Source organism: Pteropus alecto, unplaced genomic scaffold, assembly GCF_000325575.1.
Source record: "Pteropus alecto unplaced genomic scaffold, ASM32557v1 scaffold7, whole genome shotgun sequence".
NCBI lineage: Eukaryota > Metazoa > Chordata > Mammalia > Chiroptera > Pteropodidae > Pteropus > Pteropus alecto.
In genome coordinates, this window is record NW_006494614.1 from 10,912,382 (window position 1) to 10,933,990 (window position 21,609).

General features: G+C 34.3%; 2 protein-coding genes across 2 annotated transcripts in view; one reads left to right on the forward strand and one right to left on the reverse strand.

Annotated features, from left to right (window-relative positions):
• Positions 1–16,909, forward strand: part of AKIRIN2 (akirin 2) — an 18,933-nt gene extending 2,024 nt beyond the window's left edge. Inside the window, exons 2-5 of the mRNA XM_006926324.3 lie at positions 12,680–12,823; positions 14,490–14,639; positions 15,871–15,942; positions 16,167–16,909. Of these exons, the coding sequence (XP_006926386.1) occupies positions 12,680–12,823; positions 14,490–14,639; positions 15,871–15,942; positions 16,167–16,177 (377 nt within the window). The 3' untranslated portion in view covers positions 16,178–16,909. The remainder of the gene's footprint in view (positions 1–12,679; positions 12,824–14,489; positions 14,640–15,870; positions 15,943–16,166) is intronic.
• An 847-nt stretch (positions 16,910–17,756) lies between these two features.
• ORC3 (origin recognition complex subunit 3) overlaps positions 17,757–21,609 on the reverse strand; it is a 55,430-nt gene continuing 51,577 nt past the window's right edge. Inside the window, exons 19-20 of the mRNA XM_006926325.3 lie at positions 20,643–20,768; positions 17,757–20,039 (exon numbers count right to left, since the gene is read on the reverse strand). Of these exons, the coding sequence (XP_006926387.2) occupies positions 19,934–20,039; positions 20,643–20,768 (232 nt within the window). The 3' untranslated portion in view covers positions 17,757–19,933. The remainder of the gene's footprint in view (positions 20,040–20,642; positions 20,769–21,609) is intronic.

Below are 21,609 nucleotides of genomic sequence, written 5' to 3' on the forward strand. Positions count from 1 at the left end.
TAAATATATGGGGCTACCTTTTTTATTTAATTAAATATCGGATCTAACCTACGGATAAATTATTGTAGAGTTGGAATGAGTTTTTAGAGGAATTCCTAGATGCTTTATTTAGTGACTATACCTAAGCTGTCTTCGATGTAAAGGCATTTATTGATTTATTGTTAGGCTTTACATTAAAAAAGAATGTTGAGAATGAGCTGGTGATTGTTTTTAGAGTTGCCTTTTTTAGTAAAATGGTATCATGGATTCTGTACTTAATAAATAGGTCATTTAAAAATATCTCTAGTTAACCTGCAATAAATTTCATTCCGGGGGGGAATTAATACAATATTAATTTGGAGAGTTAAAGTATATCTCGGTGCTAAAATAGTCTTGAGCACATATGGTAAACCAGCCAGAGGTTATAACATTTGTCCTCACTTTAAAGGGAGTTTATTTGGAAAGAATTGTGATCCTTTCCAAATCTGTCATTTCACTGATATATTTGTAGCATTGGCTAATAAAATTGGCCTCACATCTCAAATTTCAATTAATAGTAGAAGATTGGAATTGTTTAAGCCTGCTGATTCAGATGCATTTTTTTTTTCCCAAAATATTGCTGTCTTATATTTCTTCAAGGTGTTTTTTGACATTTACTTTGGAAGTTTGATCATACTGTGTCTGAACTCTAAAATTACACCGTAATTGATTTTTATTGAATTTGCTAAAAGTTATTTTGCTTTTACAACTAATTTGAATATTAACATAAACGGTTGGCTTGAGAAAAGCAGCTAAAATTGCTAAAGTTTTGAATTTCTAAAAGTTACTTTTAAAAAATTTTGAATGACATTCTACATTTAATTTGGCTTTGTGTTTACATGGCCAGTTTGGGACATTCTCCTTTTGTAATAATGTCATAATGGGAGCTGCAGTGTTGTGCAGGCATCAAAGAGCTTTACAGTTTTCATGTCGTCAAACTTGGAAAGAATTTTCCAAGCACCTAAATTTTAAATTTATGTTTTATCAGTGATGATTCTTAAACTTTACAAAAGTTAGTACCCATATATCCTTAGCTGAAGTAAGTATCTAGGGTTGGAAATAGAAAGTGACTTAACAAATTGAGATTGGGACTCTGCGGGAACTTGTTTCCCTTTCATTTCTGTTCAAATATAAATTAAACAATTTAGAGCTAGAGTACTGAAGTGATTTTTTTTTTTCAGAGATATGTATATAATTTCTTGTTATTTTATCACTTTTCTCTGGATACTTTAATATAGTCTTCTGACGCGTAGCAGAAGCCATGTCGCGGCTTTACTAATAGTTTCAGGATTGTGAACATCTGTTTTAAACCCTCGTTTTAGTCATCCCAGGAAATTTTTACGTTGACTATTATTTAAATCAATATTTTGTAAACTGTTGCAACTTCATACCAGGAAAAAAGAAAGGGTTGGCAAATAAAGTTTTATTGGAACACAGCCTTGCCCATTCTTTTTTCTTCAACTATTGTCTATTGTGGGCTACAACAGCAAAGTTGAGTATTTGTGACAGGAACTGTATTTTCCCAAAACTCAAATATTTACTGTCTGGTCCTTTACAGAAAAAGTTTGCCTATCCCTGGGCTGGGGTGTCAGGAGTTTACAATACCCATGGATGTGGAAAAGGAAAAGTGAATGAATGATGAGTGGAGGTGTGTGTGGGGGGAGGGGAGCATTGACTGTGTTTGGAGAAATGAACATTTCTAGTAGCTATATCAGCACTCATCCTGGAAACAGATTCAAAGATTTCTCTTTCCAATTTGTTTTTAAAACATCACAGAATATTACCATTTAGCCAAAAGAGCGTCATGATATTGTCAAGAAGAAAATTATGTAGTATTACAAAAACTCAGTCAAATCCAACACATTGTTTTTCATAATTGTGTAGTGAATGAATGAATGATCTGGTGAAGAAATCTTCCTATGGATGTCATCCTATTTGTGAGTTTGGTAGGTACTTTTGTACATGTTGTTTATGTCTTGTTACCATTGCTCTAGTCTGTTTTAGTAATTGAGTTGGATGAAGAGTTAAATTCCATTGTAGTAACTCATTGTATTTGCTGGAAACTTGCCATTAAAAATGGAAATTGCAGCTTGTGACTGGGTTTACCGGAACTTAGATCGTTCAGTAGACATTGATGCATGCCTGCAGACAAACACACCAGCTGGCTTAAATGAAGTATAAATGGTTCTAGGCAAACAAATGAGATTCTGTTGGAGAAGGCAGCATTTCACTTCAAATGTCATTTATATTGAGCCAGAAGTATTCTTAATATTTCGTGGTTATTTAAACAGCTGTTAAGTTGCTTCTAGTTTCTCAGTGGATTTGGCATATAAACTATTTTTAATGGTCTTTGTATTTGGGATTTTCAACCTGATATTTAGGACTATACGTAGCTTCATTTATTTCATTCTTCTATGAATTATGCATTTATCACTTCTGTAAGTTTATGGCCATTAAAAGCAGAGTGCAATTGTATTAATTAATGAGCTATTTTATTTTGAAAGGAGAAAAATAAAGCCAAACTGGAGCACAGAAACACATGGGTTAACATGGCTACATCAGAGAGGATTTAGCTTTTAGGTATAGATACTATTAGCTACCATTGTGGCCACAGAGCCAGTAATCTGAGATATGAAGGAGATTAATAAAGTGTCTTCAGTTATTGAATAAATTTATAGTAAAAAGAATATACTGTGTATTACTCAGGTCTTTCCTAAGTAAATAGACCCAGGAAGATGGCAATTATAGCAATGCTCTTGTTTTGAAAGGTTGCAAATAAGAGATTCAGTGGAAGTGTGCAGTTTTTTGTTTTTTGTTTTTTTCCTTTGAACAGAAACTTTTGAGTCTCCTTCAGAATAACAGCATGAGTTAAATTTGGACCTCTTGGATAGTTGATTCATGAAACTAGATCATGGTGTTGGGGGTGGGTCTTTTCAAGTACCTGTAACTGAATTAGCCAGCAACTTGTGGTCCCTGCAAGTATTGGCATTAACACTGTGCTAGTACTGTTGACTCACAGTGTATTCTTTATGAATATGTGAAAGCACGGTGAACTTCTTGCCTTTGAGAAGATTACCTACTTATGAAGCGCGAGATACTTGTTCAAGCCTATATGAACCAGTGTGGCATCTGCAGATAGTAAAGAGGTCTACACAAATGAATTTAAGTCATTTAATTATGTTGCTGAGTGTAGGGATTCTAGAACTCAGCTTACCAATATTTCTCAATGTCTAAATACACCCGAAAAATGTGATCCGGCAGCAGCAGTCTTGTAGGGGAAAGACTGTTAATAGGAATGCCCACTGGATTTTTGGGGGGATAGGGTGGGTCATATGGGTCTTTGTGTAGTTTGAAAATAACCCCAAAGTTATTATCTGCCATATCTTCTCTCTTAGTTTAATGTCTTATCACAAATTAACTTTAAAAATATTTATTGTATTTGTGAGTTAATCAAGCCTTAGCATTTCCCACTGTTCTTAGAGATGCTGTCGTTTTTTTAAAAAATGAAATTTCAGTTCTAGCCCTCATTCTGTACCAATTTTTAAAGGTCGTTTGGTGACAATATAGCTACAGTATGTGACAACATATTTGTAAATTGTGACTCAAATGGGTAGTGATAATAAATACAGCAATTAGTTTAAGACTCTAAACAATGCTTTTTATGAGGCACTTGAAGTATACTTCTCAGTATTCCCTCATCTTTCTGGGCAGTGATGGTAAACAAGGATTATGTACATCATTATAATTGAAGTAGCCACATTTACAAAGATTTTACCCTTTTCAGGGATTTGCTCATTTGAAGAAACACATGTTTAAAGATTTTTACATGAATTTTAAGAGGAAATACTTTGTATTATGAAGTTCTGAACTTTTATTTCTAAAAGAATTAAGTTACAGCAAATTTCTCACATGATATGTTGCAGCTGTATTGAGCAGGAAGATAATCCTTGCAGGTAAATTAAAATTCTAGTGTATGTCAAGTTGTCAGTTTAGAGATTTACTTTGGCACTTTCGATCAGAATTTTGCAGTATGCCAGATTGTGTAGTCTTTCTTGAAATGATAGACTTTTTTGGGTGGTAGTAATGATTTCTAACATTCCAGTACAGAAAAACAGCTTATAATATACTTGTAGTTTGTCTTGGAGTATAAGTTAATGTCTTCCTCCCTTTAAAAATCGTAAGTCATAAGTTTTTGTACAGTTGTCATAGACGAGATCATCTGAAATGTACTAGTGTTTTGGAACATTTTTATTTTATTAAAACGAATATTTCCATTAATACAGTTTTTGGATTTGCCTTAATTTTTAGTTCTAGGTCTGTGCAAGTACCTGGTTTTTCTCAACCTTATTAAAAAATTTAAATACTCTAGAAGTCACTTGCTGTAGCTTTTAAGAACCTCATTCGAGTTCCAGATACTGTGCTGGTTAGGCCAAGAAAAGTCTCTCAAGGGACCAATAGAGCTGCCACTGCAAATACTTTATCAACTAGCTAAACTTGAATAAAAATGCTGTAATCTTTATATCAATATACTATTTTAATTCTGCGTGGACATTTATCCACATTAGCATTATTTTCATCTTTGGCAGCCTAAGTATTGAAATTGGGTTACTGATTAAATCACACATTTACTATTGAAATCTTAAGGAAAAAGTTATTCTTTTTAGGTGAGTGTTGAACCTTCTTTCTTAGCTGTTTCTGAAATTGTCTCAGTCTATGATGTGCATTCTGACTTTGGTTTAGCAATCATTTTTATATCCATTAATGCTAATTCTTAGAAAACTCTCTCTAAAAATCAAACTAAAGGGAAAGGTTCTAGGGAGGGACATGGGAGAGTTGGTTTTCTTTCTCTTGTTTCTTTTTTTTTTTTTTTTAAATAAGTATTGTTGCAGTGATCTGGCTTGAAGAATAGAGGGTAGAGTGGAATTTGAAAGATTGCAGAAAGCCAATTTTTTAAGTTTGCCTTTTAATTGTTTTAGAGAATAGCTTGTTCCTAGTGCTGAAATATAATTCTCTGGAAGAAAAACTTCTCTAAATGGTATAATTGGTTCAAAGTATTGGACGTTTTAGGTTGCTATGACTGAACTGGGGGACCCCATGTTGGCTGTAACCCCATCCATGGCCCAAGGTGAAAACAGTACATTATCACAGGCTGGCATCGTAATTAGTCCTGTATGGCAATGCTGATCTACCAATTTAGATTACTTCTTCACTATTAAAACACCACTAAAACATTCTGGTTAGATATAGACGCCTGTCCTAAGAGGAGGCAATTTAGAGACTCTCGAAGCATCCTTTATGTACATATCTGAATGTAACATGAAGATTTCTTACAATTATTGTTAGAGCCAGTGGTTCTATAGTTTCAGGGCTCTGGGTAGATGAGAATTGTGCTGCCTTTTGGTTACTGCCTCAGCAGTCATAGAGTTTGAGTTTTAGGGTATGAAGTGTCAATAATACATGACAGTAATCCCTGTATTCTAACTGGCATCTTGTTTTTTTAAAATTAGTTTTCCTCATTGTGATTTATTCTAACCTCAGGTACTTGTGGAAAACTGGCTAGGTATGGTAATACAATAATGGAGATATTAAGAGTTTAGGTCCTGAGATCAGTGTTGGCTTTGCCATAATCCAGCTGTGTGGCCTTTCAGAAGACACTGAAGCAAAGCTTCATTTTCCTCATCTATAAAATTACACACATGGTGATAGTAGTATCTCCCTGTCAGAGTTGTAAAGATTGATCTTTCCTGTCCCCAAGTGCTGAAGACAGTCACAATAGGGCAACCTTAAAATGTGACTTTTTACACTGTTCAGTATTCTGTCATTTCAGTGAATAACCTTGCCTTCTCCACAGAAAAAATAGAAGCCATTAAATGGCAGCTTCTTCGTTTTTCCCAGTACCACCACTACCAGCATTTCTGCCTATCTTGTTTTCCTTTTAGTATCGTTGAAGATTAAATCAGGTAATTGAAGCACTTTACACAGTGAGAGAAGGGTCCCAGTTCTCTCCAAAGGAACGTTCCTCGTGACTATTTTTCTCTCGACCAGACCTTTGCTTTTGTTTTTAAATATCGTCAAGCCTCCCATCATAAAGTAAAACATCCTCATTTTCCTCCCAGTAGTCATCCAGATTACTCCACTTCAAAACCAAATTCAAAGAGCTTTCAGATAGTCTATTTGCTTCTATTTCTTGAGTTCTCAACTCACTCCTGATATATTTGTGCCTCAGACAGCTCTTGTCAAGTCAATAATCATTTCCATGGCTCACAGTGAGTCTTCATCTTGTTTCACCTTTCTTACAGCACACTGATGACCCTCTCCCTTCTTTTTGAAATACTTTTTTTTCTTCTTCTGTGGTAATACTTTTCTCTGGCTGCTTTCTGTCTTCATCTGGTCATTAAACTTAGCGTTCCTTAGTTCTAGGTTCATCACTATGCCTGTCTAGCTTAATAGCTCCCTAAGCAATCACATGCATACTTATGACTTGTTTCCCCTCACAGATGACTGATTTATTTCTTAGTTTAGACCATTGCTCTCAGTTCAGCTGTGGGGAATTTGGACCTTTTATTGCTAGATCTTACCAGTAGTCTTCCCTCCCCCCAGAAATCAGAATTTTTGTGAAATCTGTTGACTTCTAAATATTCACAAATAATTTACAAAATGTATAGAGTAAGCAAAAGATGTCTGTGAGCTTCCAATCAGTGCCTTTTGGTGTGAGAGGCAGTCTTAATATTTTCTAAAGCAGACATAATAAAAAAGCAAATGCATCCATTACATAATAAATGTGTATTTTCTATTTTAAGAAAGGTGTGTTAGGAAAAATGAATCAATACGTGTATGTTAATGTCATATAATGAGTCTCCTGAGGTAGGTCCAGTCAAGTTCAAATTGATATACAGAATATTTTCCTGCTAGGGAGTGTTATGTCTACTGTAGAAGTACAATAGCCATGCAAGTGAGAGTGGCAAAATGAACTAATTTTTTTGTACTTATAATCTCTGCTGTTGCTGCTTCTCCTCCCCTCCATTTTCTTGTATGTCCAGTAATAAGTAAACTAACCACTTTTCTTTTTAATTGCCACAGTAGGGGAGTTACTATTTTAAGCAGGGTATACAAACTTAAACGCCCATAGTTCCAGGCCAGTTATAAATCAGTGAAGTAAACTCGGTGAAACCGGTGAATTCCAACCTTGCTACTGACCAGCAGCACCACCTGGAAACTCATTAAAAATGCAGTCTGAAGCTCCATCTCTGTCTTCATTAAAAAACAAAACAAAACCTAGGTGATTTATGTGTGCATTTGAAGTTTAAAATCACATGAGACCTTAGGCCCAAAAGGTAGCAGTCACTCTTCAGCTGAATTTTTACCACATTCAGCCCCTCTCCCCCCTCCTCCCCAGGCAACAGCCAAAAAAACCTGCTTTTACTGTAAATCACCCAACTTTAAATGTTCGCCCCCAATTCACACTGGTTGGTAGAGAGAGTATTCAAGCCAGATGTGTCTGTACCCTGTGAACTACCAGTTTGCAACCTGGTTTCCAGGTTTGTTATAGCTGGCTGGGATTGGGTGTGCGTGCGTGCGTGCGTGCGTGCGTGTGTGTGTGTGTGTGTGTGTGTGTGTTGGATTACCTAATAAGTTGTTATAGGTAGAAGGTGGGTTTTTTCTTCAGGTTGAGTTTACTATTCTAGGGTGCCCCTCAGTCTGCTCTCTGTCCTTCATGGCCATGGTTAATTAGAATTGAAGCTGGACTTCTTGCTGTGGTACTAAATGTTTTCTGAAACATGAATGTTTTAGATTTTGGATGATTCAGTTTCCTCATTCTCTTCCCCATTTACTGTTTTTTTGTTTATTATTCTGTATTTCCCTAGATTGTAAGCATATTTGAGGAAATACTTGGAGATAGTAAAGAGTTAAACAGCAAAAGCAACAGGGTTAACATATCCCTTTAGAATCTAGTATAATATAAAAGAGGTATGAAACTTATTGGATATTAGGGAGGAAACATCTGCTGATTGAGCATTGTTGAACTCCTTGCCTTAGTGACTCCCATTGTACAGTTAATTTGTAAATTTATACTTAGACCTGCAGGTTTTTAACAAATTGAGTCATTTATTTCAAGTAAATACTCATTGGCTAGTATAGTACCAGCGAAGTAATAATAGAATTTGACTTATAGTGATTATAGTTTTTCTTCCTTTTGTAGGAGATAAATGAATGCTTCTTACACAGTAAAATACTATTTAATATAAATTTAGAAGCTAAGCCAGTTGCTTTTAAAGTACTATAGATAATGCCCTAAAGTTTATATACTTGTTTGCAGCTGTATTATGCTTTTTAGGATTCATGTTAATCCAAATAGAAGTTAATACTGTAGATAAAACTTCACAACCATGTTAAAATTTGGTTCCTGGTTCCCTGGACATAGCAGTAATTTTAAAGTGAATTATAAACAGCATCAGCACATTCTTTTTACTTAGATAGCTTTTGGCTGGATAAGAATATTGTCCTTAAGGTTCCTTCAAGGAGACTAAGAACTGTTATCTGAACAGATAATCATGGGAAAAAGTTGATTTACAAAGATGGGTCTCCATAGCAACTCGTGTGTGTGTGTGTGTGTGTGTGTGTGTGTGAGTGTGTGTGTGTGTGTGAGAGAGAGAGAATTTCTATACTCTTTATGATTATGTGTAGCATGTAGTTCAGAGCTCTAGATTTGGTCTTTTACCTTATTTGGAACATTTTCTTAGTTTTAGGCAGGTTCTCTACTTATGTACAGGTTTTCCATTTCATTTGTGTTCCTGAAACTGACAGACTCAAGATTTATTTATTTTAATTCCATTGTTTATCTGTCTAAATGAACTTTCACTTTATTTTTTCAAAGATGCCATAGAAAAATTAGCACATAAGGTGAAATAAAAAGGTCTTATACTACACTTAAAACTGTTAATGAAAACTTAATGTTTGATCTAGTAATGATGTCAGTAGGAAAACATTAAGTCTATACAGGTTGGTACCAAAAGTTTAGCATCACATATCACAGGTGTTTAGACATTTTATGGACTCCACTCTAGAAAAAAAGATACTTGATTTCTCCCCTCCCCCAATTTTGTGGTTCTCCTTTAAAACTTTAAACATATTTTTAGTTGTTTCTAAATACATATTCCTCATTTTGGTCTTAGTCCTATCTTAATGGTGTTTCTCTTACCCTCATCAACTCAGTTGTTTTTTTCCTCCTGTTTATAATATTGTTAACCTTATTGTGTCTAGGCTTTCTTAAGTCATCAGTCACAACTAAGATGAGTAAAACAATTTGGAAGTAAGCTTAGCATTGCTTCAAAATACACATTTTCACATTTACCTAGGTTTTTGGCTGTTTATTTTTCACATTTCTTTAATAGAATGTAAACTGTGTTGGCAGCACAAATATCACGTGTAACATGTAGCTGAAATAAAGTGTCACTTGCTAGGTTAATAAGAGATGGCTAGATAGATGTAAATAGCTTAAGACTAAGTGGACATAGGTACATTTTTGATGTATGGAAGGCCCTTACCCAGCTGGTATGGAAGCAGCTTAAGTCAGGCAAATATATTGGTGAACTTAAAATGTGAGTTGTATTAAATTGAACCTGGGGGAATTTGAGTTATCAGCTTCAAAACTGTTTATACCTCTGAACGGAGATAAATTGAGCTTGAAGCTTTAGCTGTTTTGTTACTTATGCTGCTGAGATCTTGGTCAAGTTGAATTGGACCATTAGCTGCATAACAATGTTGATCACATATTGCCAGTATTATAGCACTTGAGGGCACAGTGAGGCTTAGATGACATAGTTGCATCATATTAGATGTAAAAAGAAGTGCAGGCAATAGCATTCAAAATCCTTCAGCTCTTTAACTGAGAATATCAAGTGTTGGCAAAGATGTAGAACAGGTGGAATATTCGTTGCTAGTGGGAATGCAAACTGGTATATTACTCTGGAAAATGGTTTGGCAGTTTCTTACAAAGTAAAGCAATACGCTTACCATATAATCAAGCCATCCAGTCCCACTTTTAGGTATTTACTCAAGAGAAATTAAAATTTGTCTACCCCTCAACTTGTACTTGAATATTCATAATAGCCTTGTTCATTATAGCCCCAAATTGGAAACAATCCAAATGTCCATTAAAAGGAGAATGGATAAATTACGGTATATACACATACAATGGAATATGAATCAGTAAAAAGGAATTACTAAATCGTGCAATATCATGTATGAATCTCAGAAACATTTTGCTGAGTGAAAAATTAGACAAATCTATACTCTTTATGATTCCAATTATATGAAATTTTAGAAAAGGCAAAACTATACAGTGACAGTAGATTAGTGGTGCTGGTGGCAAATAGGAACATGAGAACTTTTTTAGGGTGATAAAAGTCCCTTATGCTTGTGGTGGGTCCATGACTATGTATTCCCTTGTCAGAACTCATTGAATTATACACTTAAATTGGTGGATTCATTTGTAAATTATACCTTAAAATTGTTTAGCTTGTTACAATGCCTCTTAAGATAGTATGGAGGTTTATAAAGCTAAATTTTTTCAAGTTTAACATCTTAATGCTAGGCTAGATGGTTTTTTGAGATTATCAAGAGTTTGTTACAACTATTCTTTTGGTACATCTTAGTTGTGCTGTGGTTGATTTTGTAAGAAAAAGGAAGACTAATTGGAACAGCTGCATGGTGATCAAAGAATGTCATACAAAAGATGTTAAGGTCAAATTACTCTGCTAGTACATTTAAAGTCTCTGGTTGGGAATAAACTTTAAGATGCCATGATCAGGTGGTGGTAGCTTTGAAAAAGTGATGAATAAAGCTTGCTGTCTATCAGAGATCAAACCATCATTACTTTGAAACCTATTTTAGACCATTGCTCCTGAAAGAGTTCTTTTATTAAAAAATAGGAATATGTGACCTTGTCCTGGTTGGTATAGGATATTGCACCAATTTTTGGACACCTGTGAATCTTAGGAAACCCATTTCGATCAAGGTATTTAATTGTTCAGTAGACAGCCATTTTATTTCACACTGGTAACTTTATTTTTAAATTACAAACTATTTCAAATAAATGGAAGAAGACTGAAAATAATTGTTTAATATAAAAAAGTTAACATTCTGAAAAATATTAAATATAGCTAAAACCACCTTGAAAGTCAATCATCCAATGTATGATTTTGTACTTAAACTGCATTCATGCATACATAAAACAGGTTTGTTTATACACAAATTTACATAAATGGAATCTTCATTGCGTATATCTTTTGCAATTTGTTTTCTTCCCTGACATAGTCTAAAATGTTTAAGAGACTGATTGATGTCCCCTCAGAGTCTCTCTCTCAAAAGCCCTAAAAATTCTTACTAGGGAAACAATATAAAGTGAGAAAAGAGACATGAGAATTCAGTATATACCTAAGAAAACCATCAGTATTAAATGTAACCAACAAAAAACAAAAATTGATCTCACATAAATCTTTAGCCTTCAGTTGAGTGTTTAGTTCATTTTTAAATTAATGCATCATTGTAGAATTGATTACGTTACACTGTTATATTTATGAATATTTTATTGCCTGTTAGTTGCCACCTTAACTTTAAATTTTTGTTTAATTTTGCTTTGGATTGAAATTATTAAGTAATTGGGATGTACAGCAAGTCCTCACTGCACGTCATTGATAGGTTCTGGGACATTAAAGGAAATAACGTATAACAAAACCAGTTTTACTATAGGTCAAGAGTTAACAAGACTTAAGTTCCTATGGAAATGACATTGAACAAAATGTTATTCAAGGACATGCTGTAGTTTCACATAGATAGCCTGTTACTTTAGGAGCTGTAGTGGTTGTGAGAGTCTGGAGGGGCGTGGAAACCTCACGGATTTTCTAAAGTGGTTAAATGGTAACTATTTTCAATTAAAAATCTTTCTAGAATGGCCTAAAGAATATGCTTGATATAATTTTAACTGTTTCTATGGTTGTGGTTGAAGATAATGGCACTATGGTATAGTGGTTCTTACCGAGTACCTATTATGTACCAATCACTTTACATGAGTTTTTACCCCAATATTCAGAACAAAACTTTGCTGTTAATGATGGGGTATTTATAGGTTCTAGGTTCTTTTTAGCTTAATATTAATGGCCATGACCATTTAACATACGATAATTTTTTAGTTCCCATCTATTCTGGCATTTTTCTGGCATATTGTCACTTCTCATTGGTATGTGCTTATATAAACATAGTCCTCCCACTTATTATTTATGATCTAGGAAAAGCCTATTTAATAGTTCAATGCGTGATGAATAAATGACCTTTGAGTTTGGGATTCTTTAGAAGCTGAGTGAATCATGTGTTTTAGTTCACAGACTCCCTTATTACACAGAATGAAAACTTTATTTTTGCAAATCAGTGCTCAAAAAGAATGGTATTATAGAATAGCTGAATTTCACGTGGTGTATATGTGCTATTTCTAAATGAGTCCCCTCATTAATGCTGAAACTAATCCCTCTCAGAACATCAGTTTTCTAGATATTATTTTAAGAGAATATTTTCAGTAGATTGGGTCTACTAATAATTGTTGAAACCTAACCCTTTTTTTAACTTGAAAGTTTTTATCTTGCCAAATTTTAATTTTTTCTTTTAGAACAAATTCTGTACAACATAAAACAAGAGTATAAACGCATGCAGAAGAGAAGACATTTAGAAACTAGTTTCCAACAGACAGATCCATGTTGTACTTCTGATGCACAGCCACATGCATTTCTCCTCAGTGGACCAGCTTCACCAGGTAATAATAAACTAAGTGAAAGGAACGCTTTTAAGTTTGGGATAAGGCAATCATTTAGTCATTCAAGCACCTATTTCTCCCCTTGATTTTTAAAAAACACATTTATACAAATAATGGATGATCTCTTAAAAATACAGTACAAAATAAGTAATCACCACCTGGATTCCCACTACCCGAAGACAACCACCTATATATAATGTCCCCTAAATAGACTTCCCCATAAGTGCTTGCTATATGCAACCTCCATTAAAATTAACAATATACCATATGTTTCTCTGTTTGGTATACATGGATCTTGCCATAGCTGAATACTATGCTATTTTATGGATTTCCCATAATTATTTAACCTTTAATGATAAATTAGACTCAGAATTTTTGCTATTACAGTATTTACAAAAATGTCTCTGTACCTGTACCTTCATGTATTTGTCCCATTAGGATAGATTCCTAAAAGTGGATTCTTCTGATCCTATGTTGTTTTTTACCTACCTCTTGTTGGAAGGAGTAGTTTACAAATACACTTTTTAAAAAGGCAGAAAAATTAAGGCTTTTTGAAGTGAAGAGGAAGTAAAGCTTACTGAAAAAGAGTTGTTAAAAGTGGCTCTTGAGTAAACTCAGCAAAATAGTTTTTCTTGTGACAGTAGTTGTCTGCAGGAGGAATAGGAAAACCTGGCAGGGAAAAAAAAACATTCAAAGTCTATAATACTGTGAAATAAAATTAGATTAGGAAACATGAACTTGTTCAGAACTAAATTCTGCAGTACTGCCAGTTTGGGAGGCCAAGTATAAGTGGGTAAAATCTGGTAAGGGGAGGTAAAGGTAGAGACTAGACTATATCAGCAAGAAATTAAGATGATCATCATTCATTAGTTTATTTCTTAGAAGATGAATTAGCTGGCAGCCTCAACTAACAAAGCTGGAAATTTAAAAGTAAATAAAGCCTTAGTAGGTATGGACTACTTTAGCTAATATAAATAAAGCTCTGCTATACTTTATTCATGTTGATGGCCACAACTCTAACAAGCATAGTTAACTGGTCCCAACTATGCAGGTTATAAAGATATAGTGAAAAGAGGCATTGAGGCTACATTGGGGATAGATTGATTATACACAGAACAGGACAAAAAACTGCTAACAAATCCATGTATTTGTGCATAAAATACTTACAGCAGTGTTATAATGGATGGCTATCATAATCGTGAGTTCTCAAAAAAATTTCAGATGTTTCAAGAAATGAGAAATGTTGTGTTTGGAAATTGAATCTCCTTAAGTGGCACTTTAAGAGGAATGTATTCTGAAGAAATCTTTTATATCAAGTATCTGATAATGCTAAATGGCTATTAGATTAATAATCTTTAGGGACTCTGACCATAAAATATAATATTGACTATTACGAATATATTCTCAGTATTTATTTTTACAAAATGGTCTCGTAGCTAAAATCATTAATTTACAAAAAAAAACTTTATTAATGAAGTTTTGTTTTTATTTTGTAGTTTTCTCCACTCACCTTTAGACTTTTCAAACCCTTATATTTGATTGCATACATCTTGCTGTCTTTTTCCAGTCACAAGCAAAAGATCCAAGTGAAACCTCTTTAGTTAGAAGATGCTTTCTGTAATGGCTCTAAATGAGGTGCTTTTTTTGTTGTTCATGTTATATATAGGGACTTCATCTGCAACATCTTCGCCATTAAAAAAAGAACAGCCCTTATTCACTCTACGGCAGGTTGGGATGATCTGTGAACGTTTGTTGAAAGAACGTGAAGAGAAAGTTCGAGAAGAGTATGAAGAAATACTGAACACAAAACTTGCAGGTATGGGGATGAGTTTATAAAGTCTACCAGAAGGTCACTATAAGAAATGCATTATTTCCTATTTGTACTTCACAACACTTATACTTTCTACATGCTAGCAGAATGTTTTCTAAGAACCAGAGAATTTCATTTCAAAAAATGAAATGAGCTCATGGCCTCCTTAGGGACCTCAAGAAACAGTATATGTTAGCCATGTAGATCAATAGTATTAGTGAACTAGATTTTTCTTATGATGTACCGTGTTAAAAACTTGACTTTGGCTGTTTACTTCAATTTGGAAACTTGAAATAATCTGGCACTACACACAGCATTTTAGAGCAGGGGTCCCCAACCCCTGGGGCCATGGACTGGTACCAGTCTATGGCCTATTAAGAACCAGGCCACACAGCAGGAGGTGAGTGGCAAGTGAGCTGCAGGCAAGCAAGTTAAGCTTCATCTGTATTTGCAGCTGCTTGCTCCCCAACACTAGCATCACTGCCTTAGCTCATCAGATCATCAGGTATTAGATTCTCATAGGAGCACTGGTCTCTAGTGCCAAAAAGGTTGGGGACCACTGTTTTAGAGTATCAAGCTGCTGCAGTCTTAATTATCCAAAAATTTTTTAAGTAAAATTTGATAAGTGCAGTAAATAAAATTTGTTATGTATGGTAACTTAATCAGAATCCTCACTCGTTTTTTGTGCTACAGATTTTATTTGATACCAGTATTGTAAGCTTTTTGATTCGTAAGGAATTAAAGGTGCTAATGTAGGCAAGAGAATTTGTCATAGAACATTTTTTTCTATGACATATGATTAGGTTATACGTGGTTTTTTTTTTTTTAGGTGTCTTTTTTTTTAATTAGGTTATACGTGGTTGTTTTTTTTTGGTGTCATTTTTTTTAAAGCTTTTGTCTTTTTTCCTTGCATTGCAATAAATTGCCATTCATAAACGACTTATAATAAACCTTCAGAGTAGAAAGATACCTTTTTTTCCAAGCCCTTTATTTTTAATAGGTTAAGAAATAGGCCCCACTCAGCCTACATTTGAGGTTGTATGTGGTTTGGACTAAAGCATAGGTTTCCATTTAGTATTACTGTTATTATTGAGGTTACGTGTCTCATTAAGTGCCAACTTAGAATTGTTTCACTGTATATTTTCACTATACATATAGGATTTTTCAGAGTTTATCTTGCTCTAATTTATTAGGGCATTTTGCAAGTCATGTAATTGACATGTACCTTTATTTATAGAACAATATGATGCATTTGTGAAGTTTACGCATGATCAGATAATGCGACGATATGGAGAACAGCCTGCTAGTTGTAAGTATTTTTTAAGAAGACATTTATTATAATTATCTTCATACCCAAGAAGAGAAATAAACAGAAAATAATGGAGGAGAAACTTGGAGGAAATAGGCAGCAAATTTTACTAAGGCTTATTTTTGGTTACTTTAATACCTAAGGCAGTATTGGGGATAAAGATCTGGTATGTGTTTGAATTTTTAATTAGACTTGGCACTAATTTTCCTTTTCTTCCCCTTTAGATGTTTCATGAATCACATTTTCTGCATTTGTGGGCTGCCTTGTTCCTTGTTGAGTTGTTGCAAGAGGTCCCAATTATGACATGCAGCAATGCCAACACCCCCCTGTGAATACAGGTTATTTCAAGCTTTCTTCAGTGGCAACCACTCTTAGGCAGCAACTGGTTTTGGAAATTTCCCTGATGTCAGTACCACCCAGATGTGGACCTTTGCTACCTGTATTAATACCAGTGGCCTCATTTGCTGTATCATTACAATTTGGCTTCTTATATTAATATGTTTGAAAAGGATTAAAGCTGGTATTCTAAGAACATGCCCTTCACTGGTTATGTAAATAAAAACTGTAGAATGACACTTCAGATGAAGTTAGTGTGATTTTAATTGTGCACTACAACCAAGCTGTAACCAGTTATTAATAATTTAGAATGTAATCCCAGGACATTATTAAGCAAATAGCCTACAGTGCTTCCTGTGAAATAGTGAAGGAGGAGGGCATTTCTGTATTCCAGGACTTCTTGGGGTTTCCGAATGGGTTTATATGATTTTCTTTTTTTTGGTAGTTTTTATTTATTCTATCAGTCTTTTTAACAAATGTTTATTGCTGCATTTTTTTCCCAGTGTATCATTGTTTTACTGCCCTTGTAGTACTGGAATTTAGTTGGAAGAATAAAACATTTACTTCTAACCTGCTTGTTTTTTAATGTGCAGAAGGGTAGTATTTGAATAAAGCCAGTGTTTTAATCTAAGCATTTTCTAGGAATCAGTGTTAATTTCCTGAAAAGGTTTGTAAATCAGTCTTGTCTTTCACCAAATCTAAGATTTGAGTGTTTTCAAAACCTGAGTCTGATTCCAAATTGCTTTTCTTATAACTGACTGCATGAGAAAATGTTACATAAATGATCAGTTTTAACGGCTGCGGAATTTTTACCTCAAAGATGTCAGCAGATTCCAAGTTATTTTTTTAAAGGATGATATATGAAAACACATTTAACTCACTTTCAATACATGCTTTTCAAACATAGCTTTCCTATAATGAAGTACACAAAAATGCTACAGTGAATTCTTTCATTGAATTGTTAGCATATTTCCACTAATTAAACCAATCATAAATGTACTGGGACATATGTATTTATAACTTACCTAATTTGTGGAAGATTTTTTTAACACTTATTTCACCTTTGTTTTAAAACAAGACCAAAAAGAGGTGCAAGGCTTTATTTCACAAGATCGTCAGATAATTCATATGCACATTATTTGAGAGACATTGGTATAACACAGGATGGCAGTAAGGTGGATAATTCTACTTGGTTTTAATGGACAAATACAAGAGTTTCACCGTCAATACTATTGACAACTTGAGTCAGGTACATTCTGTTTTGTGTGTTTGTCCTGTGCATTGTAGGATCTCTACCACTAGATGCCAGTAGAACTCCCTCCGCCACTACGCCACCTATTGTGACAACCAAAACGTACCTCCAGAGAAGGGAAAACGTGAGGGGTGGAGGAAGGAAACAGTCCCCAGTTGACAACCACTTTGGTATAGTGAGATAGCATTTTTAGGAGAATGCAAGTAAAAATATAAAAGAATGAGAGTAGAGTGAATGTAGATATATTTATCGTTTAACTCCTCAGGGCAAAATAATGAACATTCTTTTAAGTGAGCATGTATGAATTTTCACATAGATTTAAATTTATAAAAGAACTGATTTTTATACTTGGGGGAGGGCAAGATATATTAAAGAGAAATCAGAGGCGCCCACAAGTGCAGGCAGGCATACCTTGGAGATAGGACAGGTTTGGTTCCAGACTACTTAATATCACAGTATGGTGAGTCACACAAATTTTCTGGTTTCCCAGTGCATATAAAGTTATATTTATATTGTAGTCTGTTAAGTACAATAACATTATTTCTCAATTTACATACCTTAATTTTAAAATACTTTATTGCTAAAAAAAAATGCTAACCATCATCTGAGCCTTCAGTGAGTTGTACTCATTTTGCTGGTGGGTTCTTGCCTTGGTGTGGATGAAAATGCAGTATCTGCGGAGTGCAATAAAGCAAAGCGCAATAAAACAAGGTATGCCTGTAATACGGTTTTAATTCTAGATTCAACTTTGGTCAAGAATAAAATTTCCTCTACAGCCAAATTTCTGCTTATCACCTTACCAAAAAGTCCTAACTTAAGGGTTACTATACTGATTTTAAGTAGTGTGTGAGGTAATTCTAGAAAAAAAAATGGGCAACCTCTTGGATATAGTTATTAGATGAATTCAGTAGTTGATGACTCTAGTACAAATACCAACCACATTTGATCTCAATAAGAAAGATTATATTAGCTGCCTAGGGATTCTGAATTCCCATAAATCTCTGGAATTGCTTTCAATAGGTAAACACCTACAGAATTTAGTGTGCTAATAATCATTTTGGTAAAAGGCAATGCTTAGTATGGTACTGTAGTTAGGTTATTGTAATGTGTTCAATAAGTTCCTCATTAACAGGGGTACACTGCAAGGTATAGTTCTTTGTAGTTTTGAGACAAAAAATAAGCATAGGCAATCCAAGAGAGTATCAGAGGCTTAAAATATCAAAGCTATCATTGGCCTATGGCAAAAACTTATATCCCTAAAGAAAATGGTTTCCAAAGGAGACATTTATTGCATCAGCAATATTAAGTGGAGAATTTTTAGGAAAGATCCTGGATTCTACCCATCTCCAGACTGCTTTAGAGGACAGGGGAGAGGAGGACTGTCGGAATCTGATTAATATGCTCTGTGGGTGATCTAAGCAGCTAGGGTTGAAAGTGATTGTCTTTGCCTCATTTGGGTTTTTATTCTCTTCAAAATTATACAGTAATAGTAATTGGTGTTAAGTGAATATTCTGCTCAAGCACCTAATAGCCTGTCCTTGTCTACTCAGACATCGTTCCAGCAATTCTCTGCTACGTCTGCTCTAAGTAAGAATCGGTTCCAAGTGCCCATCTCATTCAAAGACACAGTAATAGAAGTCCTCTCTTCTGCATCCATTTTCTGTTTACCAGATCATATCCATAAGCCTAATAAACATACTATTAAGTCTTCTGATCCCTTAAATCCCCTTTGGCTCTGGTACCCTATTTTTCTGCTCTATAATAACCTTCAAAGCAAAACTCAAGAATTTCCTAAACTTTGAATCTCCTTCCCCCTTTTCCACTACCTTTTTATTAGAACATTCAAACGAAAGCTGAAAGAACAGTCCAATGCTCCAGTTAAAGTGATCAGTTATTACTGTACCATATTGGCTTTACATGTAAATAAAGAATGTATACATACTGCAGCTCCTAAGAATAAGGTGGTTCTATATATTTTAGGTACCATTATTCCACTTAAAATACTTCCCTAATTTAATATTCAGTCCATATTCACATTTTCCCATTTGTCTCTAAAATATCTTTTGGAGCAGGAATGAGTACTATTAAATCAACTATAAATTTATATTCCTGGATAAAGGAAATTAACATTTATATACTACGTATGTTCAAGAACAATTTATTTAATGATATGAAAATTACAGTGATTTTGTGAGAGGACAGTGTAAGCATGTTATTTGTTGAATTGTACTCCAGTGGTGTTCTGATATATTAATATATCTTAGGGGTTAGCGATCTACTTCCTAGTTAAACATCACACAGGGATTACACATTTCTTGCCAAAACAATCTTCCTCTAGTGGTATGTATGATTGGTCTCCCTTTTCTCAAGCTAAATGTGATCCTTCTGGGCTTCATTTGCTTTCTAGCAGCCTCCCCATGTTAGCCTTGCCACATGGTCAGTCTTCTGTTTGGTAGGTTTTATAAATCCTAAAAGTTCTAGTTCAGAAACAGCTCTAATAAACCGAGCACTGGAGGCTATAGCTAAGGAAATTGACCGTGTTATATTCTGACAAAAAGAGATTAAAATTTCAATGTTAGAACATGAGTTGGGAGAGCATTTGAGATGCTCCTGGGCATATGTCATCAGTCTGGCTCAAATAAACTCTTAAAAAATAAAAAAATAATAAAAAGAGTTAGTTTACAATATAGTTCAAACACATACTCCTAAGTCAAACATTAAATGTAATCAGAGTCCACTATCAAAACACGAATGGAAAAGTGTTTAATTCTTACCTAATTCTAAATTTTCACATAGTATGAATTCCCCCTCCCCTTCTAAAAGGTTATTTTTATAATAACCTTATAAAAATAGAGAATAATGAGTTTTACATGTTCTTTATGAACTTTGGAATATGTCCTTGATATGAGTTTTAGACCAAATATTTTAGATTTGTCATTTTAGATTAAATTCAGAATATTTAGAAATGAATTATTCTGGGATTGCCATAGTTAATATTAACAAGTAATAAGGTTGACTAGAGCATGTCTTTATAAATAATGTAGATCTGATGAAACTATAAACATTCTATTATGTATACTTGCACATTATAGAAATGGTTTTAAAAGGATACTGGATAATCTCATTCTTTTCTTCTGAAGTTACAGAATTTGCATCCATGTTCTCAGCAGCTGTCACAACTGTTGCAAAAGCCTTTTGAGAGACAAGACAGAAAATAATCTTTACCGTTGCCAAACATCTTTAATTGCACTTGATGGCTCTGTATGAAGCCAGGTCAAACACTGCTGCTCTTGATTACTGGCATGTTTAAAATTACACTAAATTTCAGATTCTCAAAACTACACTGATGATCTTTCAAATCAAGTATACATTAAAAGGTAATAGACTGGCTCCTGAATGATCTTGTTTCAGAGAACTAAGAAATGTACAGAGAAAAAACTAGTCAAAGTTGAACAATGAAGGATGCCTTCCCTGTATCCTACATTCTCCAACCTCCGTTACCCCAGGAAAATGCCTATTTTTCTTGGAAGCGGCCAAATATGAATATTTTTAAATGGTGACATCTGTCAAATAGGGCCTTCAATAGAGTTAACTTTATAATATTCTGAGGAAAGAATATTTATCGCAAAGAATAACAGTTGTCCATTGCCTTGCCAAGTATTCCTTGTACTTCCTAATTGCTAAATCTGTTGTGTTGTTATTCCAATGTTTTTTTTTTTTCTTTCATGCAGTAAGGGAGATGCTAGTTAATACACTTTTCTTATTTTGTGGAATAACATAACTGACCTGAACTGTTTAGCTTTTGCTTACTGTTAACCGCGGGGTTTGATCCCATACTTATTCTGATCTGGTATGAATGCAGCAATGGCTTTGTTGAGACATATGGAATCAGAGTGCAGGGGACTGGGAGTGTGACTGTTGAGCAGTAGCTACTTTTCTGAAGGAACTTTTGAAATATGAGGTGATTAATGCTTTTGAAACAAGACAGGATATTAAAAAAATAAAAGATGAGTTCCAAAGTACCAAAAATATAAAGATATCCCAGGAAAGTTGTCATGCATGGTAGACAAATACACAGC